Source organism: Aethalodelphis obliquidens, unplaced genomic scaffold (genome assembly GCF_003676395.1).
Source record: "Aethalodelphis obliquidens isolate GAN/ISIS:26980383/991018 unplaced genomic scaffold, ASM367639v1 scaffold63, whole genome shotgun sequence".
Lineage (NCBI taxonomy): Eukaryota > Metazoa > Chordata > Mammalia > Artiodactyla > Delphinidae > Aethalodelphis > Aethalodelphis obliquidens.
In genome coordinates this window covers 258,268-284,263 of record NW_020838007.1, presented here as the reverse complement: position 1 = coordinate 284,263, position 25,996 = coordinate 258,268, and the positions used below count along the sequence as shown (strand labels likewise).

General features: G+C 60.0%; 1 protein-coding gene across 2 annotated transcripts in view; it reads right to left on the bottom strand.

Annotated features, from left to right (window-relative positions):
• Positions 1–25,996, bottom strand: part of BCR (BCR activator of RhoGEF and GTPase) — a 97,657-nt gene that overhangs the window by 21,830 nt on the left and 49,831 nt on the right. For both annotated transcript variants that reach the window (XM_027088449.1, XM_027088450.1), the window contains exons 3-12: positions 20,852–20,956; positions 20,328–20,513; positions 15,074–15,181; positions 12,189–12,249; positions 10,934–10,986; positions 8,543–8,683; positions 4,325–4,446; positions 3,149–3,317; positions 1,869–1,988; positions 1,201–1,276 (exon numbers count right to left, since the gene is read on the bottom strand). In XM_027088449.1, coding sequence (XP_026944250.1) covers positions 1,201–1,276; positions 1,869–1,988; positions 3,149–3,317; positions 4,325–4,446; positions 8,543–8,683; positions 10,934–10,986; positions 12,189–12,249; positions 15,074–15,181; positions 20,328–20,513; positions 20,852–20,956 — 1,141 coding nt within the window. The remainder of the gene's footprint in view (positions 1–1,200; positions 1,277–1,868; positions 1,989–3,148; positions 3,318–4,324; positions 4,447–8,542; positions 8,684–10,933; positions 10,987–12,188; positions 12,250–15,073; positions 15,182–20,327; positions 20,514–20,851; positions 20,957–25,996) is intronic.

Below are 25,996 nucleotides of genomic sequence, written 5' to 3'. Positions count from 1 at the left end.
CCATTGGGTCCTCAGCACACCCTGGTTAGGAGGACCGCAGGGGCCACCTGCTCCCAGGGAGGAGCCGGTAAGGGGCAGGTGAGGCATGGCCCCGGGGGGCCCAGGCTGGGCTCAGAGGGCTGCAGGAATCTTTGCGCAACGCTCACAAACAGGGCCGCCCACCACCTTGGCACGGCCTCAAGGCAGCCGGTTGCGAGGGGGTGGTCTGGGGCACCTTCCTGTGGGGCTCTGTCCCCTGCTCCCCCTTCTCTCCACCAGGTGGGCGAAGGGGATTATTTCTGAGCAGACAACACATGCTGTAAATGGTCTGGGCCCCTGGTTACAACAGGACACCTGGGACAGGAACTCTGGCAGGGCCCCAGGCACTGGCCGTCAGAGTCACCAGGAGCGCCCGCCTGCCCCCGGAGACAGTGGCACTGGGGTCTCAGCACAGGCACGAATGACAACCCTGGGGGGACAGGCGCTCAGGACAGGGCAGAGGCGTGTGGAGCCCCCAACCTACCTTGGGGGGCACACAGGGCACACGCAGAAACCTTTTAGCAAGGATGGCTCGGGAATCCCAAACCGTATGGCTGGGGGCAGAGGAGGGAACCAGGCAGCTGCAGCCCCAGGACGTGGGGCAGGGTCTGCCGTCCCACCCTGAAGGCTGCCAGGCAGGACGGGGCAGCTCTGAGCTGAGCAGAAGGGAAGAACTGCTAACGGAGGGAAGCGTCCAAAGAAGGGGCCATCCAGAGGGGAGTGGGCGCCCTGTCCTGACAGCGGTCAAGCACAGGGGAGCAGGGCCAGCACAGCATGGCTGCCCAGGTGGGCCCAGTCGAGGGCCGTATGGCATCAGCACCTGCTGGGGTGTGTGGCAGGCCTGGGGGGAGGCAAGGCGGGTGGGCCACGTGCATGGCAGCCTCGGAAAGGCAGCAGGGGTGCAGGGGGGCCCCCGGGGGCAGGCAGGGAAATCAGAGAAGGTCAGAGGAGGGGAAGGGGGTTCATGGAGGAGGTCAGAGGGCAGGCGGGGGGGCACAGAGGGCAGGGGGCCCTATCAGGACAGCCCCTCCCCCATTATCTCCCATATTAGGGCTCCACGGCACACTTCACTTCGGTAAGAGTTACACTGTCCCTTGGGGAAAACAAGGTTTGAGACCATGGGAGGCGACCATCCAGCCCTGACGCTCCCGAGCCCACAGCCTGGGCGCGCGGCCCACTCACATTTCTTCTGCTGCTCCCGGATGTTCTCCCTCCACTCGGCCCGCTCGTAGTCGGATGAGATCAGGAACGTGTAACTCTGGGGGTGGGGGAGAGCACACCCGTTATCTCCACCCCGGCTGAGCGGGCACCCAGTGGATCCAGGGCTCCGTCCTGGTCGCCGCGTGGAGCCTGCAGCACGCCCACAGGAGGCACGAGCATCTCTGCGCTGCAGGCCGGCGGAGCTGGGGCGGCTGTGCTCACAGCACTGCTCGTCCCTCCCTGCACCCTCCGCCCCTCCTGCTGCGCCTGGGTCAGGGCGTGACGAATCAGAGTGTAGGGCCACCGGGGTCACCAGGTGGGACCTGCAGAGGGGAGGGCTGATGCCCACAGGCCGGGCCCATGACGCAGAGGCAAGGCTCCCGCAAAGCCCACCGGCTGCCCCCCGACAAGTGCACGATGCCCGTGGAGGGAAAGGCCCCGGCTAGAGGCAGCAGAAGCCACTCAGGAGAGAAGCTGTCTCTCTGGCCCAAGAGGTCCCGGACAGCATTTCTGCACCGAGGGCTGGGTCTGCACAGCCCTGCAAGCCCCCTGCCCTATTGAGACGCCCTGGAGACCCCACCACCTACCAGCCACGGGGGCTCCGGCCCAAAGCCCCAGAGAGCGGCCTGTGTGCCACGCTGGGCACTCACCTTGCCGTTGCGGCTGTGCACGCGGAAGGCCATGCTGGGGGACATGAGCAAGAGCAGCGACTCCTGCTCCGAGAGCTTCTTCCGCAGCCTCTCGATGGCCTTGCTGCCCTTGTTCGCTCTCTGTGGGCAGAGGGCACGGTCACGTTTCCAGCCCTGGCCCAGCGCGGCCCGCTCCCACTCTGCCTGCCCCACCACCCCTGATGCTCGGTCCGTGGAGGACGGGAGACCGTCTGGCGGCCCAGCGTGGACAGGGTCTCGGCCACAGTGTCCAGGCCCGGCATAGACTGCCGGATGTGCTCAGCCCATCCTTCTTAAGGGATTAAGTTCTTCCTCTCACAAACCTCCCTTTTTTCACTTGCTCTGAACTCAGACAATGTGAAGGGGCCTGTCGTGACCCTAAAGGCCCCTCCCTGCTCCCGGATCTGCCACATTTCAGCATCAGGTCCCCCGGGAGTGACTGCGAGGGTCCTGATGGAGGGTGACATGCACCCCCAGGACCTGGCTAGGAAAACTCTCCCTGCCGCGTGTCATGTTCCTCCCTCCTGAAGCCCTCTGTCCCCGGGGGAGGCTGTGCTGCCTGCCACTAGGCAGAGGGTATGGCTCGGATGGGTGAGTGGTGGCAGAGAGCTTGACAGCCCCGCAGATGCAGCCCTGGCTCCCCTCTGCCTTGGGACACTCTGCCATGGGGGCCGTGGGTCCGTCAGGACGAACAAACAACCCAGAGTTCATGCCGGTCCTGGGGCTCCCGTGCTTTCCCCATCCTGTGCGGTTTGCAGTACAGAAGGTTGGGTAGGGTGAGGGCTGAGAAGGACCCCTGTCCTGCTGCACCCACCTCAGCAGGGTGTCCCTGGACATCAACCTTCTGGGGACCCACCTTGTCTTTGGCCACTGTGAGGCACCAGCTCTGGCCTAGGCTGACCCTACAGGCGAGGGGTTCATCCTCACTGTTCCTCCAGAACACTGTGCCTCTCCAGAAACAACCAGGGGCCTGCTGGGTACAGACCAGACCCCGTGGAGGGGCCGTGTTTCCGCCCAGCCTGGGATTTGCTCCGGATCAGGGCAGTTATAAGAGGGACAGAGGGGCACCTCCCCCCACCCCGTCCTGGATGGCTCCATGCCTGACGGGAGGCCTGGCACTGCGAGGGCTCACAGGGGTCCCAGCAGGTCCCAGAGACCAGAAGTGGGGTCAGATGCCCTGCAGAACTCGCCCGCCTGCCAGCGTGAGGGGACGCTGCCCACTCGAGCTGCAGAGCCCGGCCTGGCACCACCCCCAGCCCCACCTTCTCTCTCTGGATGTCGCTCTTGATCTGGGAGATCTTGATCTTCATGGCATCCAGCTCCTCATCCAGCACCAGGGGGATGTTGGGTGTGGCCTCCGCGTCGTCTACTGTCTGGAAGCTGAGATCCGTGAGCGGGATGTACCATTTGCAGTCATATTGCTGGGTTTTGCTGGGTGGGGGGAGGGGCAGGTTAACAGGCTGACCACCTTCCTTTGCTTAAGTCACTGCTTTCGACTCTGGGGAACCCTAAGCTCATGGCCATGAAGTTTACCTGACCTTCAAACTCTGCTCATGGTCCCTGAGACAGGCTGGGATAAGGCCACAGGCAGACACTGGCGATCCAGCCTCGGTGACCCCTGGGGAGGGTCATTGTGCACGTGTGACCCAGGCCCCACAGGTCTGACAAGCCCTCATCCACCCTACTCTGTGCTGACAGTGGTGGCTCACAGGCTCCCTGACGCGGGAGACCACCTAGGCCGCCAATGACAGTCAGGAGAGGACTGCAGACACGTCCAGAGCTGTAGAGTTTGAGGGGCTGCAAATCTACCCGGTGTAATCCCTCCCTCGACAGATGGGGAAACCAAGGCTCTCTTCTGATTAAATCCACTCAGCGTGGCGATGGCAGGATGGGGTGAAGAGCCCAGTTCTGGTTCTTCCCAACGTGACCTTCTTTCCTCCATTCCAGCCCGCCGGCCCCCCACTGCTGCAACCTGTGTGGTCTGATCCCTGGGGGTTTGGGTGGGGTCTGCAGGCCAATGCTGAGAATCACTTAGAAGCCACCATGATCTCGGGAAGACAAAATGTAGGGATCACCTAGTGATGCCCTCCAAGGACAGGGGAGGGGCAGCCAGTGTCCATCCCCCACCTGCACCAGACCCTGCAGCCCCCCGACCTGTCTGGGTCACGACATGACAGCCCCTCCATTGCACCTGAAGTCACAGTCAACAGCCTGGTCACCCACCCAGACCCTGAATGTCTCCAGATTCCTAATGATGAACTTTGACCTTGAGCCTGGCATCACGTCCAGTTGGAAACAGAATGTAGCTTAACGAGAGCAGCCTGGCAACAGGTTACAACCTCTCGAGGCTCACTGGAAAGAACACCAGGTCTCCTCCTGTAGAAACCACCCCATACCCCGGGGACCCCCCTCTCGGCCGGGGCCGCACCGCCACTCACCCTCCGCTCTGCTTCTTGAGCTTGGTGCACAGGAGCAGGTCAGTGAAGAGGAAGACGTGCCGCAGCTTGCGGGCCCCCTCCACCAGCTCCACCATGAAGCTGTCCTTCAGCAGCTGCCGGTGCTGCAGGGGGCGGGGGGCTGGTCAGGGCAGGGGCGGCCAGGGCCTCCACTCCCCCCACCTCCAACCCTCACACCCACTTCCCAGCGCTCCTTCCACCTCATCCGCCCGCAAGCACACACGCCAAACGCCTTGCTCTTTGTTCATCAAAGTTCCCAAGCCCCAGACAGAGTCACAGCCACTGGCCTGGAGGCCGGAGGAGACATTGCAGCCAAGGAGACGGGAGAGCCCTTCTGAGCAGGGAGGCCCACGCATCCCCAGGACAGGCCTGGAGACCCAGGCAAGAGGCCGGCCACGTGGAGAGGGGACGTTCTCGTACGGGGACCGTCAAGGCTCAGGTAACAAGAGCTTGGGGCTCGGCCTAGAGGGCACTGCCTGGTAAGGGGGGAGGAGACGGGCCGGGAGAACTCTGAGAGGGGGCAGTCACGCTAAGGGCTGGGCCTGGATCTGAGGGAATCAGGAGGCTGGGCAGGGGTCCCCCAGCTGAGACCCCACATTCTAGTCCTTCTGAGGTCAGTGCCCACTGATGGTAGGGGCCCACATAGGGGCTTTACACCTCTGATGCCCACCCCTGACCCTGAGGCGTCCTCGAAGGAGCAGGGAGACTAGAGGCACCAGTCCCCAGCAAGCCCTGTGCCTCTCTGCCCCTGGGGGCTTCATCTGAAAGACAAGGGATGGTCCCATGGCTCACAAGTTTCCAGGGCACATGGAGATAAGTCGGTAATTCAGTGGACAAACAGTGCCTGCCACCTCATCCGGGCTGGCGCCGTGCTGTGCCGAGGACACAGAGACAGGATGAGAGGCTGCCCCACGCGCTGTGCCAGCACGTGGGTGTGCTGTGCCAGCACGTGGCCTGGCATTGGATGTGACCCTCCTGCTGTGGGTGGGTCCTCGTGCCCACTTCGAAGATGAGAGCCTGAGCCTCAGGGAGCTCCACCATCCACCCCAGGCAGCACAGGGAGCGAGCGGGGACACTCGGGGGTCTGTGCTCAGGAGGAAAGAGACCAGGTGCTCAATGGGGACCCTGCCCGCCTGGCCTCAGAGAAGGCCCCCCAGAAAGGGCAACTTCCCACCCCTCTCTGTGATGGCCTGGGAAGGGTCCGGAGGGTCAGGCACACACACCACAGGGGGCAAAGACTCACAGCATCTGCCTACCCCTGTCACCCCCCCCCCAACAGCCCCCCCAACACCCACCCCCCCAGCAGGTCTGGGCACCTGGCTCCACTGCCACCTGCTGCCTGAGGTTCTTCTCAGGGAACCTGTGCCTCCCTGAACTCCCCCCACACTCTCAGCAGGAGCCCCCGAGAAGCAAATGCAGCCTGGGCCAGGCCCCCCAACACTCCCACGTCACCGTCATGCGCAGCTCGGCTCACAGCAGCCGGCCAGGCCCTGGCACGGAGACCAGATGATTTACATGGGAGCCGCCAGTGCCAACCAGACCATGTGTGGGAGGGCAGGAGGGCTGCCCAGGCGCCCAGGCTGTGACCCATCGTCACTGCCCTCCCCCGCCTGCCGTGGGCATAGGCAAGCCCCGCGTCCGCACCCATGGGAAGCACAGAAGCATGTGCACCTGGGGACACGGCCATGCAGCACTGGAGACCTGGGCAGCCTGACTGTGGGGTCTGTGCCGGGGGGCAGGTCCTGGGACACTGAGGTCCTCGAGGAATGCCCCCTCGGCAGGGACACGCAGATGGTCTTCCAGCCCAGGAGGCAGGACCAAGGGACATTCTGTGAGGAGGGGGGGACTGCAGTCCTTTCTCCACACAAAGCAGCTGAGCTTCTGGCCACTGCCAGCAGAGGGCCCCCGACGTCCAGCTCAGAGGTGGATTCGCCCCCTCTGTCAGCAGGTCAGAATCGTCCAGGGTCCCAGCCCTGATGGAGCCCCCTGCGGGCCCTTCCCCTCCTCCCCGCCGGGTCCTGCCGCTCACAGGTTCATCCAAAGTCCCACCCCAGCCACCAACTTCATCCTCCAGAGGCCACCAGCATCACCCTGGCACTTGTGGCAGCCCCGTACATCCACCCATCCGTGGTAGTAGACACGGGCTCAGACGGCAGCCCTGCGGGGCTCTGATGGGTGGACTCAGTTGCCAGGCCCCTCCCCATGCACCCCTGCCTGTGCAAATCCTCATCTTTCCAGGAGAAGCCCCCCACCCCATGACGTCCTGGCCTGAGCCTTGCTCTGTGCTGCACCCCGTCTCCGAGGGCCACACGAGGTGCACAGTGCGGGGAGTGGACGGTGTGGCTGTCCTCTGAGCGCTGTAGGATTTTCTCACCACGAGCTTCCCCATCGTGGCAGATGTCCTCCCTCCCAAGGAGGCCCCAGGCCTCACTTCTGAACCCCAGCCCACCCTGGGGTCCTGCAGTGGCTCAAACAGAAATTGCGCAGATGGGCAGGAAGGGTCTCCCAGCTCCAGGAAAGCAGGGCTCCCACCCACGATACTGGCAAATCCACGAAGGGAGCCTGGACCCTGGCCCAGGAGTCAGGCCTCATTCTGTCTCTATCTGTGGACCCCAGCCCCCAGCTCTCGAGGTCGTTCGTCCCAGGCAGTGGTGTAGGTGTGGATCTGCCTGAATCCTGGTCTAGCCGCCACCTATCTCCCTTACTGTGCTCCTGACGGAGAACCCTGAATGAAGGCACGTGCGACTCAGACACCTTTCAGTGTCACCGGCCTTTCTCCCCGATTCGTGGCTGAGGCGCCCAAGCGATTCCCCTCAAGGAGCAGACACCACAGGTCAACAGGACCAGATGCTGGTGGGGATGGGGTGGGCGCAGGTAGAAGCCCTGCCCCCATGAAGCACCGGCCCCTACACACTTCCCACTCAGGCGCCCCGGGACCCCGACCATGGGTCCACGGGGAAGGAGGCCTGGGATACAGATGCGGGCTCAAGGGCCTGGCTGACAACTGCCAGGCGACATCTGATTTTCCTCAATTCCCGAAGGCAGCTGCTTCCAATGACCCGAAGAGCAAGGAGGCGCTTCTCCCCGGGGAACCTAAGTGCAGCGGGAGACACAGGCGCAGACCCAGCACCCACAGAAGGACTCGCACAGCTGCTTCCCAGGAGGGCGGTGCTCCTATAAAGGAACTGCCTGCGAGAGAGCATGGTGTCCCAGGAGGGGAGACCAGGCAGCACGAACCCGACAGGGACAGGAGTCTTGGCGGAAGCAAATCCCGAGTCTGGTGAGACCGTGTGAACTGCAGACAAGGGAGGCCGAGCACTCAGGTACCACTTCCCACACAGGTGTGGGAGCACAGGGCTGAGAGCAGCCTGCCCGCCAGCCCCAAGTCCTGGAGGGTCAGCCTCGGCGCCGCCAAGCACCTGGCACGCTAACGGGAAGAGGAGTGATTCCGAGCGGCAGCTACAGTAAGGTTTGCTGCCAGCCCACGTGTTGCTGGGCCATACGGCTCCTGTCCCTGCACGAGACCCCAGAGGCCGCGGGTCCGCCCCCCCGCCCCGCGGTGCCGCTTCCAACGAAAGATGCTCACACTAGACGCCGCCCCTGACTGGCACACCTCTGCCATCTCGCTGCGAGCTGCCTGGCACCGGGCTGGGCCCCTCCCGGGAAGGAGCGGAGGTGGCAGGGGTGGCGTCTGAGCCCCTCTGTTCCACACCCTATCATCTACGATGTGCAGAGAGATGGAGACTGGGATGGGCTGTCAGAGAGGGAGGGAGGAGGGGAAGGAGAGCCCTCCTGGCCGAAGAAGTCAACCACTTTCGTTCTCCAGCCGTTCTCTGGCCGCAAACACAAACCACACGCCCCTCCCCTTCATCCGCTTTCAAGTCCTTAAACCCACTGTTAACTGTATGTTAATGAAAGAACACTCAAGAGGAACCGAGTGGTCCCCAGCACACAAACGCCATCCTCCTTCTCACCGCTCTCCTTAGCTGGGGACCCTGATCCGGCAGGGTGTGCGGTGCCCGGGACATAACCCCCCAAGTGAGGCCCGCACCCCTGAAACCACACCCCGATGCCCTGCACAATGGCCTGGGTTCACCCTGCCAGGGTCAAGGGCCCCCAAGTCCAGGCGTTTCTGTGTTGGGCTGAGCTGTGTGGATACAGTGGGCCCCACGCCCACCTCTGCTCGGCCGCCATGCTCACCTCTCCCTTCTTCACGGTCATGGACTGCCGGCGGGGCGTGATCTCCTCGTTAATGCTGGACAGGAAGTTCTGCGAGATGCGGAGGGCGTCTTGCAGCAGCAGGTGGTCGGGGTGGCTAGAGGGGGTGTGTTTCAGCAAGTCCTGCATTGGACGAAGGATGGAGTCAGAGCAGCCCCGGCATCTCTGCTGTGAGAGCCGCAGACGCGCTGGGTGTGACCTGGGGCCGCCTCTCACCATGGCTTGGGCCGCGCGGCAGCACTTGTGCGAGCACTGTGCCGGGAGCAGGCCCCTAACGGCGCCCCACAAGCCTATGCTGTTTGCACGTTGCAGAGAGGGGCTCCACGCTACAGGTCTGGGGCAGGTTTCTCTACCTGGGCCCTGGTGACATGCAGGGCTGGTTTTGGTGGGGGCTGTCCGGGCACTGGAGGATGCTGGCACCGTCCCTGGCCTCTGCCCATTCGATGGCAGTGGCGCCCCCTCACGTGTGGTTGTGACAAGCAAAAATTTCCCTGGACATTGTCACAGGTCCCCTGGGGCAGAACCCATCCTGGTCCGCCGGTCCATGTGAGGTCAGGAGAAAGCCCCTGACCTTCCCAGCTCCTCCTCTTTTATTTATTTATTTATTTTTTTGTGGTACGCGGGCCTCTCACTGTTGTGGCCTCTCCCGTTGCAGAGCACAGGCTCCGGACGCGCAGGCTTAGCGGCCATGGCTCACGGGCCCAGCCGCTCTGCGGCATGTGGGATCTTCCCGGACCGGGGCATGAACCTGTGTCCCCTGCATCGACAGGCGGACTCTCAACCACTGCGCCACCAGGGAAGCCCCCGGCTCCTCCTCTTTTAGATCAGAGCCTGAGAATCCTTCTCTACTGCAAATGCACATAATTTGTGCTCAAAGTCCACGGCTTCCTGGTTCAGAGAAACAAAACCCTCTTAGCTCCCAAATCCTACAGCAAAGAGAACCTGGGGAGATGAAGTAAGCTCAGGGGAGGCTCTGGTGTTGGGGATCCCAGTCCCCCCCCTACCGCTCCTGGTGGTTCTGGCTTCCCCCTGCCAGGCCTGGGCTCATCGTGGTGAGGGAACCAAATAAAGGATCTCCAGGACTCTGATGGGCCACCGGCCAGAGCCTCCCAAACCGCAAATCTCAGCTTATCTCCCTCCATCCAGGAACTCTTAGTCAGAGGATGGTGAGAAGTTCTGAAACGTGCACTGGATGGAAAACCACGCAGCTTAAAAATGAACAAGGCAGAGCTGTTTGGGCCAAAGTGGGACAACTGCCACAATATAACATTACGGGGTAAAAAGCCACATGTGGAATGGTATGCACAGCACAACACCGTCTGAGTGATTTAGAAAGATGCCACGTGTGTCGGCATAAAGATCCTTGTGGTGGTGGCTCCTTTGTGCGGAGGAAGCAAGACAGGAAACGGACACTTCAAACACTTCTGTGACTTGGTTGTACATTTTTTAAAAAATGTGCATGTCGGGCTTCCCTGGTGGCGCAGTGGTTAAGAATCCGCCTGCCAGTGCAGGGGACCCAGGTTCGAGCTCTAGTCTGGGAAGATCCCACATGTCACAGAGCAACTAAGCCCGTGTGCCACAACTACTGAGCCTGTGCTCTAGAGTCCGCAAGCCACAACTACTGAACCCACGTGCCACAACTACTGAAGCCCACATGCCTAGAGCCCGTGCTACGCAACAAGAGAAGCCACCACAATGAGAAGCCCGTGCACCGCAACGAAGAGTAGCCCCTGCTCGCCGCAACTAGAGAGAGCCCGCGCAACAACGAAGACCCAACATAGCCAAAATAAATAAATAAATTTATTAAAAAAAAATGTGCATGTAAGACTTACTCTAAATACAGACAAATAGGATCACCTGGCAAGATCGGGGGCCTTTTTTTCCCTGCTTGTTTCTCAGTATTAAGACGACCACTTAATAATGCGCAAGTGACTCCCCACTGCCTTTAAGAGCAGCCCCGCCAGGTGGGCCTCCCTGCACACCCTCTCCGAACACGTTCTCCTGGCTGGAGAATGTGGTCTGACCACAGCCCCGGGATGCACCTGCCATTGGTGCTCCAACCTGTGCTATGTGTCCCCACCCTCTCCCCCGGGGAAGCTTCTCCACCCACAAGCCTCTGTCCATGTGGGACGGGATGCTCCCTACCTGTACCCGCTCTGATGAGGCATCTGGAACACCTGGCGAGCCTGCTGCGTTTCCCCCCTCCCACCCCCAGGAGCCCAGGGATGGCAGAGGTGCCTCACTTCTGCATCCTCAGTACAGGTGCGTGGCAGAAAAGGGGGCAGGTGGGCAAAATTGACAGATATCAGGGTCAGCCCCAGGACAGAAGCCAAGAACCCCAGGGCAAGGAGGCCCCGGGCCCGAGGGACTCACATGCAGGACCAGTGTGCTCCTCGTGACCCGGTCCACAGGCTTGTAGAGCAGGGCTGCGGAGAGACGAAGGGTCAGAGAAGGCTGACCGCCCGCCTGCCCACCCACCCTCACTGCAAGGGTGGAGGTGGGGGCAGCCTCAGCCTCCACATTCCCTGGGAACCCCACCTCCCCTCCGCTCAGTGACAAGGTTGAACCCGATGCATTGGAAGGTCGGGAACACGGCTGTGAGCCTTCAGTCTGTGACACCAGTGCCAGGTCCAGGGCTGAGCAGAACCCGAGCCTGCGTGGCTGACTCAGCAGCAAGCATTCAAAGGCCTCCGTGTTGACGGCCCCCCGGCCTGGGTCAGGGAGCTGGCCAGCACTCTGGGGAGGAAGCGCCGGCGCAGATCCCAGGCCGGGGGTGCTGACCAGCACGCTACTCTCCGTGCGTATCCAAGCCTGAGGCTGAGATGCGGCTCTTGGTTTTATAAGCGTTTTTGGACCCCTGGACGCCGGCAGCATGGAGCCCCAACCGGCCAGGGCCATCCCCGCTTTTCCATGGTGGGCACAGCCCATCACGGGCTCAGGCGCTTCACGTGTTCTCACATGTAGGGTGGAGCTCCGCCCATAACCCCCACGACTAGTGCAGGGCATGCACTGTTATCCCCATTTTACAGAAATGGGGGAAACCGGCTCAGAGGGCGGTGTAGCTGTGGCCCCGGCCCTCGTCTGCTGTTCTCTGTGAGCGTAACTCCTCCCAAGACCCTAACAGCCAGAAACGAGAAGTACCTTGTTGCTCCTGAGCTCACTCTGCCCAGAGGGATGAGGGCAAACACAGGCCCGGGAGCCCAACTACTTGGCCCTGACCCCTGCCCAGCCACTCTGAATCTGCGTTCTACATGGTCCTTTCCACCCTAAACCTGTTTTATCATCTGAAACAAGGGAAGACAAGAGCCTCCTGCAGGGCTGTTGGGACAACAAGATGACACTGTAAATGCCCGGCAGTGCCTGCTTTGTGGGCTTCCGATAACTCCCACCTCTTCCTGGTTCCCTGCCCCCCCCCCCCCCCCATTGGTGGCAACAGGTCCTGACCCTGTCCCTCCGCACCCACCATGGCCAGTGCTGCTCCCTCCCCATCCCCCCACCCCCCACTACTGGAAATCTGGAGCAGCAGAGGGGCCGGAGTGTGACCCAGCTGGGCGCCCTGGCTGCTCCTGTCTGCTGGCAGCGGCCGCCACCACAGGGGCATGCAGGGGCTTCGGCACGGAGAACTCACTTTCCAGAGAGTTCTTGGTCGTTTGGTCCTTGGCATCCTTGTTGCTTCTGGCTCTCAGGTTCTGCAAAGAGAAAAGCACGTTTTCCACAGGGCAGATGAAGCAGCTCTGATGTGTCAGTGAGTTCACGGTCAGGAACCTTCAGCAGAACTCTCACCCTCCTCTCACCGCTGAGAAGCCTAGATGTGGCAAACCTCTGGGCCACAGCCTGCAGAACGGGGCCAACTGAGCACACGCTCGCCCTGGATGACGCTGCTGACATCAGGATCAGAAATTCTCTATTCTAAGGGGCTGTCCTATGCACCCTGAGATGTTGAATAGCATCCTATGGGTGCAGCAGCACCCTCTCCTCCTGCTGTGACAATCTAAAACGTCCCCCGGCATTGCTAAGTGTCTCCAGGGGACAAAATCAGCGCTGGTTGAGAACCTCTGACGCAGAGGATCCTGCAAACCAAGGCAACTGGCAATGCCCCTCCTGGGTGCACAGATCAGCTTTCCTGGAGCAGTTAAACAACGCGCAAGGGGCTGGTGGGTCAGAAAGAAGAGCACTCAGCTTCGGGGAGGCCAGGGCAGGCCGCTGGCATGCACTCTGCCTCCACCCCAGCCTCCCCTCCCCTGACTTTGCAAACGTCCTTGCCCAGGAAGTAAGCAGAGCTTTTTAGTGGGTGGGTCATTTTTCAACACAACCGTGTCAAAGGCACTGCTGATTTGGTCCAAGGTACCAAGAGAAATGTGGATAAAAGGTCCCTGTGTGCCTGAAATAGCCTCTGGAAAGAAGCTGTGGCTAACCCCAGTACGAGGCTTCTGAGTGAACAGAAGACACAGCACAGGAATGGGAAGGGGCCTGGAGATGCCCGTCCCAAGCTCTCAGGCTGTGGGAGACCTCTTGGGACTAGAAAACATAGTGTATTTTAAGCTCACGGGGGCCAAACTCACAATGCACCTTGGTGCCTCTCCTGAGAATTTAGCTCCCCTCAATAACTCCTCCATCCATCTGCCTCAGCAGCTCCCAGAGGGTGGGCGGGGGGATGAGGGGGCGTGAGAGCTCAAAACTGCAAAAATTAGGTGCCGCTCACATGAGCCAGGGCAGCAGCCCACGCGCCAAGGGCCCCTGGAAGGTGCGATGAACGTGGGCACCTTGAGCATCTCGGGGCTCTGGGAGGCCTGCCTTGAGAAAACTTACAAGTTTGGTTTAACCCCACATTTCCCAAACTGACTAGACTCCGGAAGCCCTTTTCACATGATTCCTGTTACCTACTTTTTATCTGGGGAGCTCGAGCTTGCAGAACCCATCTCAGGCAACTCCAGTCTGACTGGACACTGCAGCACACCTATTTCTCAGGCCAGTCCTGGGAGACGTGAAGGACCACTGCTCCACCCTGCCTGTCCTTGGAGATGGACATCCAGTCCCCATGGCCGAGCTCTGACCCCGCAGAACGCAACTCCCCACACCTCTAAATGGCCTGCTTCTTCTGCGTCCTTTTGGTTCATTTCACTGTCTGTGTGGCTCTAATTTCTCTGGGGCTTTTTTGAAACATGGATGGAAAACCAAAGTGGATACCACCTGATGGTAAAAGTTTCACAGAACCGGCATTTGCCGCCCCGAACCCCGTCCCGCTGCCTGTGCCTGTGCCTGGTTGGTGGGACCACGTGACTCCCGGTTGGTATCCCACCGTCGCTTCCTCCCTCCTCTGTAGACACCTGTCCTGGTGGACGTGAACTTGGCTCCATTTAACCATAGCCTGCTCTTAAAAGATTATGACTCTAATTTGTCAAAGTCGCCTGGGACTTGGCGCCAGCATTCCAGCTGTTAGGAGTATGCAGGCTGCTAGTTTAATGAACTAAAGAGAGGAACAGACCCAATGCTGCAGGCAAACGAGGGCAGCTTCAGAGGGAAGTGTGGAGCCAGCCTGCAGCCCTGGGTGCATGTAGCCCGTTACCAGAGGCACCAGGTGGGGAGCAGGGCACCCACGGGCTCTGGGGAACGGTGTGGCACGTTATCACCATGGGAGACGCCGGTGCTGGGACCCACAGGGCCCAGCCCCCATGATAAATTATAAAAGAGCACAAATCCCCTGGAACAAAGCCCAGGTGTGACAGTCGGGGTACGATCGTATCCCAGCAAGAGACCCTCCCCTGCCTATTTCTAGTTTCCGTTTCTCTTCCTAAAGCTGGGGTTTCACTTGGAGATCTTCCCACCCAGAATCCTTGTTTGGCGGGGGAGGGCAGGTCAGGGCTCTGAGGACTACAGGCCTGGGAAGAAGAAAGTATCATTCAACTGCCACGGGCAGAAGGAGGATGGAGCGGGGCAGGGAGGACCTGGCATGGCCACCGGCCCCCGATGGCCGCCCGTCTTCTGCATCCAGGGGGCTCTTCCGAGGCCCCTTGTGCTAACACTCCAGGGCTTGAGGTTTCAGAGCCCCCGGGCCGGTGCAGTGCCCAGCCTGCAGCTTCCTCCCACGCGGGTCGACAGAACGCACACCAGCCCCATCCCCCGGGCCGGATGCAGACCCCAGAGGAGCAGAGCATGACACCTCCCCACCTGCTCTCCATCCGCAAGGTGCAAAGTCGGCCTCAGGACTCAAGTGTCGAGACCTCTGTTAATGGGGCAGAACTATGGACACCCCGAACTACACACAGACAGTGCAAGTCTGTCCGGGGTACCCCAGAGCTGGGCCCTGGCCGCTGGGGAGGCAGGGTGCTCCTCGGGCTGCTCCGTCTGTCTGCTCAGGACAACCCACAGGCATCCGGAAACAGAGCTGAGGTTCACAACCAGACCTTAGTTTGCTGTGCCTTCTTCTCCCGGGTCACGGTGTGCCAACGATCAGCCCACAGCCCACCCTCAGGAGGTGGAGGGGCGCACCTGTCTGAACAGCGTCACGCGTACCTCAGAGATTTCTGCAAACTGAGCGTTGGCCTGACAGCACTTCTCAGCCGTTTCCATGGCAACTCCGTAGTTGTCCACAAAGGCCCGGTACACACCCAGCTGGCTGGCCTGCAGGGAGGAAGGAAGAGAGTGTGGGACAGGTGTAGGGCAGGTGTGGGACAGGTGCGGGACAGGCGGTCTCCATCCCTCTGGGTAACGGGCTTCTATGCACGGCTCTGGAGGAAGCCCAGGTGCAGCAGACAGTGCAGGGCTGTGGGAAACTCAGCTCCTCCACGCTGTCACTGCCTCCCACCTGCTTCCCCTCCCCACGCGCTAAGCATGCTTCCTTCTTCCAAAGCGACACATTGAGAAGTGACTCACAGCCCCGGGCGGGTAGCAGTTCTCTTCATCCTCCCACCCCACTCATTTAAATGAGGCCACCAGCAGCAGCTGAAGTTCCAGGATATCAGTGAATGTGGCTGAGCGTCTCCAGCAGGTGGGATGGAGCGGCCCCTTCGCATCCTGGCAGCGGGAGACCTCAGTGGACCCATCCCTGGCCTGAGGGGCCACTGCTCTGCTCCTATCTGATCTCTTCAGACACGCAAGAAACACTCAGTTGAGCTGCCCTTGGAGAAGAGGGGCTCACGCTGCCCAGACATGAGCCCAGCCCAGACCTGGCAACGGGGCCCAGGTGTCATGCTACACACCTGGCAGGTGGGAGACCTCTGCTGCCGGGTGCAAGGCGAGAGGTGTTTGTTTGTCCTGTTCTCAACCAAAGGCATTAATAGAGTGTCTCCTCACTCGGCCTCCTGCTCCGACACTCAGTTGAGTAAAGACTTCCATGGTTGGGGGGAGGTGTCCTGTGTGCAGCCACCACCACTGCTGGGCCCCAGGTCACCTCCAGAGGCAGCAGGGAAACCCCGGCCTGGGGTGTAAGGGCAGACGCCATGACCTGCTGGCCGGGCCTCCCACTGCAGCCGACCAGGAGCGGGAGGACCAAGGCTTTTGCTGATCCTGGTGTTTGGTCTGCATCGAACCTAAATTTTATTTCTACATGCACTTGCATTTATACTGAATTTTGTGTTTCTTCAGATGGCAATCCCAGATGCCCTTGGCACTGTCTGGTCTTCTGGACTCGCTCCTTGAGGGGGCTGCGTGTGGGCCTGGGGGCGCGAGAGAAAAAGCAGCAGCTGGAGGAGGCCCTGCCTGGCCCCACTGATTACCTGGACGAGTCGCTGCGTTCCAGATGCCAGGTTCCCTGCCATCCGGTCGGACCCAGCGCCCTGCCTTCTCCCCCTCCCCCTCACTCACGGAGCGTCCCCCACAAAAACAAAGGCCCTGCTGGAGGCACTGTCACCTCGAATCGTTCAGACACAGCGCAGCCGGCGAGCAGGAGACACACGATGAATAAGTAAAGCAACAAGTAATGTGGCAGATGGCTGAAGGCAGAGCAGGTGAGGAGAACAGCGGGGCTGCTTTACATACTGTGGTCAGGGTGGTCTCTCTAAAGAGGCAACGTCTCAGCCGGGTCCTGAGGGGATATCACTGTTGAACTGTGTCCCCCCAAAATGCATATGTTGAAGCCCTAGCCCTGAGCACCTCAGAATGTGACTGTATTTGGAGATGGACCTAAAGAGGTGATTGGGCAAAAATGAAGCCATTCACGTGGGCCCTGATCCAATCTGACTAGGGGCTTTATGAGAAGTAAAGATTAGGACACAGACACAGAGGGACGACCACGTGAGGACACAGAGATGACGGCCTCTACACGCCGAGGAGAGAGGTCTCGGGAGAAACCAGCCCTGCTCACACCTGGATCTCAGACTTCCAGCCTCCAGAAATGGAAGGAGATAGATCTCTGTTGTTGGAGCCACCTGGACTTAGCAGCCTTAGTAAACTAACACAGGGTCTTTGGGAGGAGAACCCCTTTCCTTACCTCTCCTGCCCCCTCTTCCAGGAGCTCACATCTTCCACGTGATTTTTGAGAGGTTCCAAGCAATTCATGCACTAATCAGAACCCGAGCTGCACCGATAAACCAATGGAGATCACGTGCCCCCCGATGTGAGGCACCGACAGGACACAGCATCACTGCAGGGTTTTGTTGTTTTTTTTCCCTGCCAGAAGCGCAGAAGCTGAATCTTTTCCTGAAGAAACATCAGACCCAAACTAGAATGCACCCTTCAGAAAAATGTCAAGGTTGTGGAAGACCAGCAGAGGCTGAGAATCTGGTACAGATGGAAAGAAACTAAGGAGACCTGACAACCACGTACATCTCGTGACCTGGACTGCATCCCACTCAGAAGGAAAATGGCTACAAAGAACACGATGGCTAACTTGGGAGAGATCTGTAGGAGCATTGCATATTAAATAATAGTATCACTCAACTGTGAACCGTCCTCCGATGGAGGACCGTCCTGTGGGTTGTGGAAGAACACGTCCTTAGCAAATACACGATGAAGTATTTAGGGGTAAAAGGGCAGAGGGATCTGCATTTTATTCTCAAACTATTCAGCATGTGTGCGTGTGTGGGGGTGGGGGTGGGGGGTGTGTATACAAAGGAGAGAGAAAGAGATAAAGATTAAAGATTAAGCAAATGTGGCAAAGTGTTACAATCAGTGCAAAATGTTACAATTGGTATATCCGGCGCACACCCAGTTCTTTGTGCTATTCTTGCAACAATTCAGGAAGTCTGAAATGATTAGAAACAAAAAACCCGAGCTGATAAAAATTCAGCCAGAAACAAAGCCCCCTGATGGGTAGCAATAACCCACAGCCCCACAGGAAGGGGAGTTAAGGCGCCGTCAGGACAGGGCTTCCTAGCTACCAGGTGTGGCTCATGAGTTCCCGGGTAGCAGAGGTACCAGGGCTGGGGCATCACAGGCTCCTCGGGTCCTAAGACTCTCCTAGCTGGGGAGCCTGACCCCGCAGTGCTGATCTGAAAGGGACGGGGACGGTGTCTGTCTGTCCTTGGGGAGACCCAGCGCCCCGCCCTGGCGGCACACACGTGAACATGCAGCACGTGGTTCCTGGGGCTCCACTTCCCACCGCGGCCCCACCTCTCTCCCCACGTCTTTGCGCTGCAACATCTGATACGTGAAGGTAGTTCAAGGACACCAGGGAAACCAGAGGAAACTTTCCAAATTCTGATGTTCATCAGACTATTAAATTTTTTTTTTTCAGTTTCCGAGTGACTTCAGAGTGTTATTTGGGGAAGAGTGTGGTTGCAGTTTCTGCCCACAACACAATTCTTCAAAGATGTGGGCTTCAACGATGGGGAGCACCTGCGTCAAAACACAGCCTTCCGCTCTCTGGCCACGGGAAAGGGGTCCCGGGCGGGAGAGTCTGCAGCCCGGGGCGGTGGCCAACAGGAAAGCCACACCCGGGCGGAATGCCGGAGCCCAGCATGAGCCAAGACAGGCCGGCGGTGGGCCAGCTGGGCGTCTGGGCGGCCCAGGAGGGCTGGGGGCTGGCGTGGCGGTGGGCCAGCTGGGCGTCTGGGCGGCCCAGGAGGGCTGGGGGCTGGCGTTCTTTCACCGCGTGCTCTGGGCACTTAGAGAGGGCCCGGTGACCTTGGCCACCCCACCCCCAGAGGACCGGCTGCCCTCGGGAGGGAGAACACTCCAGGGAAAGAGCACAGGAGGCCCGGGCAACCCTTTAATCAGGATTAGGGGTCCTCAGAGGTGGAATCCCGGTCACCCAGGCCTACCCAGCACCCGCCTTCGAGGGCATCCCAGGATGGGGGCTCGCGGTGCTGGGAGGTGGCCTCTTTGCTGCCCCTTATATAGAGACATGCCCCACCAGCCTCCACCTAAAGAGACTGGCTCCCCCTTTAGACCCAGAGGTGGGGGCCTCCTCACACATGAACCTCACGCTTTGGAAGACAGACATCGCTCCGGCAGCTCCGTCTGAGAGTTTTCTCCATCGTCCTCATCACCCACGTCTCAGTTCAGCGTTCACCCGAGCCTGGTCCCTTCCGGGGGTGGCCGGGCTAGTGCCAAGGGGTCCACCAACCCGCTTCATCTGATTACTAGATTTTCCCAATCCCGTTGACTTTTTAAAAGCCGAATCCTTCGCTCCTCGTGGGCCCCGAGGTCAGCAAATGGCCAGAGGAGGTGCCTGACCTGCCCCCACGGCCGCCTCTCCCTCCCTGTAACCAGGGATCCAGAGCTACGTCTGCCGAATGGACTCCCAGCCAGTTTGGGCCCACTGAGCCCTTGCAGAAACCCTTGTTCTGTCATCCAGCACCACCCACCCTCCAGTATTATGCCCCTGAAGGCAGGGGCAAAGCACTCTTCCTGGAGGCACACAGACCAGGGGTACCGTCTGGGCAGGTGACCTCCTGCCCCTCGGCCTCCTCACTTGCACGGGGTGGAGATGGGACCTGCCTGGTGGGGCTGCCTCAGCTCAGCTGAGACGGGGCACCCGCAGGCCCCCTGGAGCCCCCTGATCAGAGCTGAACCCACTACCTGGGGACCAGAGGGCCTCACGGTCCCTCGGTTCACAGCCCGGCATGGCCATCCCCAGGTACAAACCAGCCCTCCTGCCTTCCTCCAGCCTGTCCACAGGCCACGTCCTGATTCCTGCAAGGATCCAGGGAGCTGCTGTCACAGTCGCTAGCATTTAACGTGCCTCCAGGTCCCCAAAATGGCTGCGGCGGGAGCTGGGGCCACACGGAAGGCCTGTTCTCACCACTTCCTCAGCTAGGGACCCCCTGGGGACCCAAGGGCTCCTCTCGTATGACCCTTTCATTGAACAGCCTTCCCTCCCCAAACTACTTTTTTTTTTTAAATTCTTGATTAATTCAAGAGCCTTTAATTCATAGAACTGCAAAAATCATACAAAGTACAACAAACGCCCGCCGTCCCCACCTGTGCTTGCCCCTCCAGGCTCTGCCTGCCCCAGTACCCCTGCCCAGAGTCTGAGTCCTGTTCCCAGGGCAGCGGCTTCTTTGTGGTCCAGAGGGGACCAGTCTGGAGACTGGGAACCTTGAGTAAAACTGAGCAGACCCAGAAAGGACCAGAGATGTCACTGGGGCCAGCAGAGGGAGGGAAGCCTCGCTTTCACGCGGTCCAGCAGTGGTGCTGTGGCGGCACGCCCCCCCCACAGCCCCCCTTCGGCATCCCAGGCAGTAAGATGTGTCCAGGACTCTCCCTCCCCATCATGCCCTCAGCAGCCTCGCCCGCAGGTGGCACCAGGCTCAGGGAGAGGCCTGGGCCCCGCCCGTCACCCCGTCACCCCCAGGAGGCTGCCGGGTCTCTGCTCCGGGTCACTCACCAGCTTCTGGAAGAGGTCGCCCACGCGCTGCTGGCGGCTCCACTGCTGCAGGCGGGGGAGGAGCCCGTCGTAGAACTCCTTGTGGATCTCATAGAGCTCAGGCACTTTGAAGAAGATGGTCTCGATCTGCTGGCTCGTCAGCACCGGCTGAGAGGTGGTGGCAGCAGCCTTCAAAGGTTTCATGGGCTGGAAGAGGGCACAGGTGACTGGCAGGGCAGCACAGGTGTCAGGGCTCGCCACTTGTCAAGTACATTGCGGTCACGTGACACACGTGCTTTTATTTTTTAAATTCCATTAACAATAAAAATTTAAAGCCAGCTTGGTTTGGTACCCGAGTCTTTCACTGGCATCCACTGCCCCTTGGGGAGGCCCAACCTCCACAGAGGTGGCATGTCCTGCCTGCCCACAGGTGTGTCGAGGATCCTGGGAGGGTGGGCTGCTCCCAGGCTGACCTGGGACATGGGACGCGTGAGCAGAGCTCTCCAGGGCCCATCCTGCCCGCTCAGCCTCTGCACCCTCCTCACCAGCAGCAGCGCCTCCAGGTGGCTCAGGTAAGTCTCCTCGCTAGCCAGGATTCCAGACAGGACCCATTTCCTCATCTCTGAGCCCTTTTCCAAGTCCAGCTCACTCTGCAGGAGAAACGGACAAAAGTCAGACCTGGGGGAGGGTGCTCGAGGCGGCCCCTCTCAGAGAGGAAGCCAGCTTGTCGACCTGAGGACAAGCTTCCCGAGAAGGTTCTAGGTGGGATTAAATGAGGAAGGCATGGGGGTCCCGGCACGTCAGCTCGACTGTGGTCGCTGCAAATTCTGGATGGTCATCCAGCTAAGCCAAAGGCCACCCGTGGTCTTGACACCAGGAAACGGGCAGTTTGGAGCTGAGCAGGGCGGGCAAGGCCTCTCTCCACACCTTCTACCCGTGACCGAGGACTGGCTGTCCTGGAAGAGGCTGAGCCCAGGGGGCGTCGGGCTCCCCACACGGCCACCCCGACTCCTTCCACAGTTCCCCTCTCCTCTCCCGGTACCTGCCTCGCCGGCCTCTGTGCCACTGCCACCAGACCCTTGGACAGATCAGGCCCGGGCAGCACCGCCTCCCTCCCAGCCACAGTGGTGGGGCTGGGGGCTGTGGCCACCTGCCCAAGGGAAACCCCATCCCCTGGGTTCATGGCCTTTGTCCCTTGAACCTTCTCTTCTGAGCCTGCTTTCCAGACTCTGGACCCGCATACATGTGGGCTACGGCAAGGTCCCCCCTTCCCTACTACTAAACGCCCCTACTGTATGTGGGGTGATGCTCTGCGGCCTTTGCCTCAGAAGCACAGAGCTGACGTGTCCTTGGATGCAGGGGGGAGGGTCCAAGATGGCTGGAAGACCACGTTCCATCCCTACTTGTGATGGTGTTACGGGGCAATGTGTCCCTGGTGCCCGAGAATGTGACTGTGTTCAGAGAAAGGGTCTTTAGAGAAGTAATCAAGTTAAAATGAGGTCATTAGGGTGGACCCTAGTCCAAAATGACTGGTATCCTTCTAAGAAGAGACTAGGCGATCAAAAGGTACAAACTTCCAGTTAGAAAATAAATAAGCCCTGGGGATGTAATGAACAGCACGGTGACTACAGTTAATGATACTGTATCGTATACGTGAAAGTTGCTGAAAGAATAGATCTTAAGAGTTCTCATCACAAGAAAAAAAATTTGTAATCGTGTGGTGATGGATGTTGACTTACGGTTAGCGATCGTTTTACAATATATATATATATCAAGTCGTTATGTTGTACACCTACAACGGATATGTTATATGTCAATGCCTCAATATAAACAAGAACAAGAGAAGAAGATTAGGACACAGACACACAGAGTGGGAGGACACAGGGAGAAGATGGGCATCTCTAGGCCAAGGAGAGAGGCCCCGGGAAAAACCAACCCTGCCGACTTCCAGCCTCCAGAACTGGGATAAATCAACCTCTGTTGTTTAAGCCACATGGTCTGTGGCACTTTATTACAGATGCCCAGGAAACTCATACAGATGATGATTCCAAAGGCAATGAAACTGCTGTTTTCATCGACTTCCTGGCCACACCCCTCACTTGCTCCTGGACCACCAACAAGGCAATCTGGTGTCAGGTTGGCCGTGCCCATGGCCTGTGCTCCACCAGGCTGAGGCTGCCCTCCCTCTGCCCGGCCTGTGCTGACCGGCCTCACTGCAGTCTGAGGGAGGCGCCAGACGTCTGGGGCCCTGTGTCCAGAGGAGGGGACGTAACAGCCCTGTGCTTTCCGCCATTGGTTTCCCAGCCTGTGGGTGAACGGGAGGCAGCTGCGTGTGCACACATCGGGGACAGCCATCAGAGTTTTGGCTAAGCGCCACTCCGGGGAAAGGACACCCACGTCCCACACCAGACCCCACGTCCACACCACGCTGGGCAGCGGCTCCAAGGGTGGGAGCCTCTGGGGCACAGCGCCCGGGACACACAGGTGCTCCACGGAGACTCACAGAATAAACCAACCAATGAGAGGATCCAGACCCGCCGGCTGGGCCCTGGCTTGGCCGCATCTTTACAAAGCTCCAAGGGCCCCTCCAGGGAACCCCTGTCCGTGAGACAAGCGGGTCCTGGGGTCTAGGACCATCCACGCAGGCTGCTCGGGGCCCCCAGTGCCACCACTATCAGCACAGATGTGCAGGGTGAAGGGATCCCATCATCTCCTCTCACCTCAGATCACAGAGGCCATGTCGCGAGCGGAGGCGCCTCGGGGAAGCAAGCTCCCAGCGGACACTGCGCGGACCCTGCACATGCCTCCCAGCGGGTCCAGGGTGAAGGCTCGTGCGCCCGGGAACAACCCCACTACTGTGAGCACAGCCAGTGGGGCTGCTCCCACCGCCGCGGGCTGGAGAGCCGGGCGGAAAAGGCACGTAGGCAGGGCAGCGCCCCGTCCAGCTCTCCGTTCCAGAGGGCGCAGCCGGCTCAAGGGAACGTCTGGGCGGGGGCGAGGGCACCTCTCCTCAGACTACAACCTTCTCCTGAGCCTCAAACGGGCCAGTGGCAGCAGACAGGGACGGCTCGGCTCGGCCTGGACACTGGCCCACCCCACCCGGAGGAGAGAGGGTGGAGGGGAAGTGCAGAAGAGAGAGCAAAGGCCAGGGCGGGGACCAGCGATGTTTACAACCCCACCTCGGCACGTGCCAGCGCGGGGAAGGGCGCGTGAATGCACCCAGTCCAGACGGGAGACCGCGGGAGGAGGCTGGAGGAAAAGGGCGAGTGGAAGAAGGAAGGAAGGAGGCCTCCTCTCACTGCTGCCCGGGAGGGGAGAGGGCAAGGCAACACAACCCTGAGGCTAAAAGAACAAATAAAAAATAAAAAATGAACTGGGTGTGGCAAAACAAGGTAGGGAAGCTGAGGGAGGGACCCAGGGGAACAGAACTGCCACCCGCCAGCCAGCTGCCAGGCCCACCTCCACCCGGGGCCTGGGGTGATTGGGGCGCAGAACCTGGGCCGTGAGGGCTGGCTGCTCCCGGCTGCGATGTGGTGGTCAGCACAGCTGCAGAACAAAGGACACCACCTCCCCACAGGATAGCAGCTGGGGGTGATGCCCAGACCCTCATCTTTGTCCTGACACTCGCTGGCTGGCACTGCATAGTCATGGGTCCAGGGGAAACACAGGCAAGACTGGCAGGCACCTCAGGGACGGAGAATGTCACTGACGCTCAGCGCTGGGACACCCTCGGTCACCAGGATCCACCCTATATGGCCACCAGCATCCTTTCCACAGAGCCCCAGGCGAGGGGGGGGCCTGGCCTCTGCTGACCCCCTACCCACCCCTGGGGACGGGTATACACGGAGCTGACCTGCACCCCAGGAGGCCACCGAGGCCCCAAGTTGCCATGGAGTCCCCAGGAAGGTCCTCCTGACAGCTCACCACTCAAAGGGCCCAAGCTCGGCAGCCGGGGATGAGCCCTGCCAGGGAAGGTAGGGACGGAGAGGGATGAGCGGGGACCCCTCCCCTGGCTGAGGGGATGAGGCAGCTTTGACCTCAAGACCACCATGCTTTCTGTGGGTGCTAGAAAGTGACAGCTGCATCGTCTTCAAACCCATAATCAAAGATGAAAGAAGGAAGTCTCACTGCAGAGCTGACGGGGGACCCGGAAAGTCAGGGCTGTGCCTGTCTCCAGGGGAGTGAAGGGTGCCCACCCTGGGGCTCCAAGCACCTAACCACGGGGCTTCTGGAACAAAACAGTGCAGCCCTCCTCTGATCGAGTCCCCATCTCACTCAGGTGCTTCCTGACACCTCTCTGAGCCAGGTGGCCTGCTGGGGACTGGAGCCCCCAGGCCTGGCAAGCAGATGCAGTCTCTAGCCCCGTGTGTAATGTGAGAGATGCCTGTGGGCTCTGCGAGGCAGGACGGGGTGAGCAACTGGATCTGGACAGGCTCCACAGCAGGTAAGCCCCTCAACTGGGGGCTAAAAGGTGGGGGCAGAACCCCAAGTCAGTGTGGCAGGGGTCTGAGGGCAGGAGCCCAGGGAGAGGTAGGTGGGCATCCACCGCACAGGGCCTGGGGCACAGGGAGGGCAGAGCAGCCTCCTCTAGGGGCCTGAAGTAGAGCGAGGTGGTGCGGGGGGAAGACAACCCTCAGGGACCACAGACGGACAGGGAAGACTGTCCAAGTTCAGGGCTCAGCCGTAAGGATGCTTGTCTGTACCAACTGACACCCACGACGCAGGAAGAAAGGGGATGCATCAAAAAAAGGCAAGGCAGGGCTTCCCTGGTGGCGCAGCGGTTGAGAGTCCGCCTGCCGATGCAGGGGACGCGGGTTCGTGCCCCGGTCCGGGAAGATCCCACATGCCGCGGAGCGGCTGGGCCCGTGAGCCATGGCCGCTGAGCCTGCGCGTCCGGAGCCTGTGCTCCGCAACGGGAGAGGCCACAGCAGTGAGAGGCCCGCGTACCGCAAAAAAAAAAAAAAAGGCAAGGCAGTTGAGGGAAAGACTGTCAGCTGAGGGGTTGGAAAGGCTTCAGATCTGGTAGCTGCATGGTCTCCAGCAAGTCACTTTGCCTCTCTGAACCTCAGTCCCCTCGTCTGTAAAATGGTGAAACTGGCTGTTTGGTAAGAAGCTGCACGAGGGAGGTACGCATTACACATGGGCTCCCCTCCCACTCCCGTTTCAGGACGAGAAGGCTGCCCAGCACGGTGGTCTTCTGAAATCACAAAAGCTAAAGAAAGAAGTAGTTCTGCAGCTAAGGCGCCAGCCCAGCGGAGAAGCCACTGCAGTGAAAAGATATGCTTCCAGCCACATGGAAAAGCAGAGTCCTCTCACTCTCTCTCTTTTTTTTTTTTGCTGCGCTATGTGGCATGCAGGATCTTAGTTTCCCGACCGGGGATCAAACCCGTGCCCCCTGCAGTGGAAGCACAGAGTCTTAACCACTGGACCACCAGGGAAGTCCCTCTCTCTCAGTTTTAAACTCAGAGTGGAGATTACCCAGAAACAAGCTAAGCAGAAGGGGGAAGGTGTGTGTCCTCAGGGACAGTGGGACCAGAAAGACAGAGGTGCCCCAAGGACAGCACCCTCTCAGACCAAAAGGAAAGACCCCGACAGGTCAAAGGGGTGCCCGGCTGGGCCCTAATGCACCTCAGAAGTGCCCGCTTGAGCCGTGGGACCGCTGGGAGCGTGAGGACACTGAGCCAGGCTGG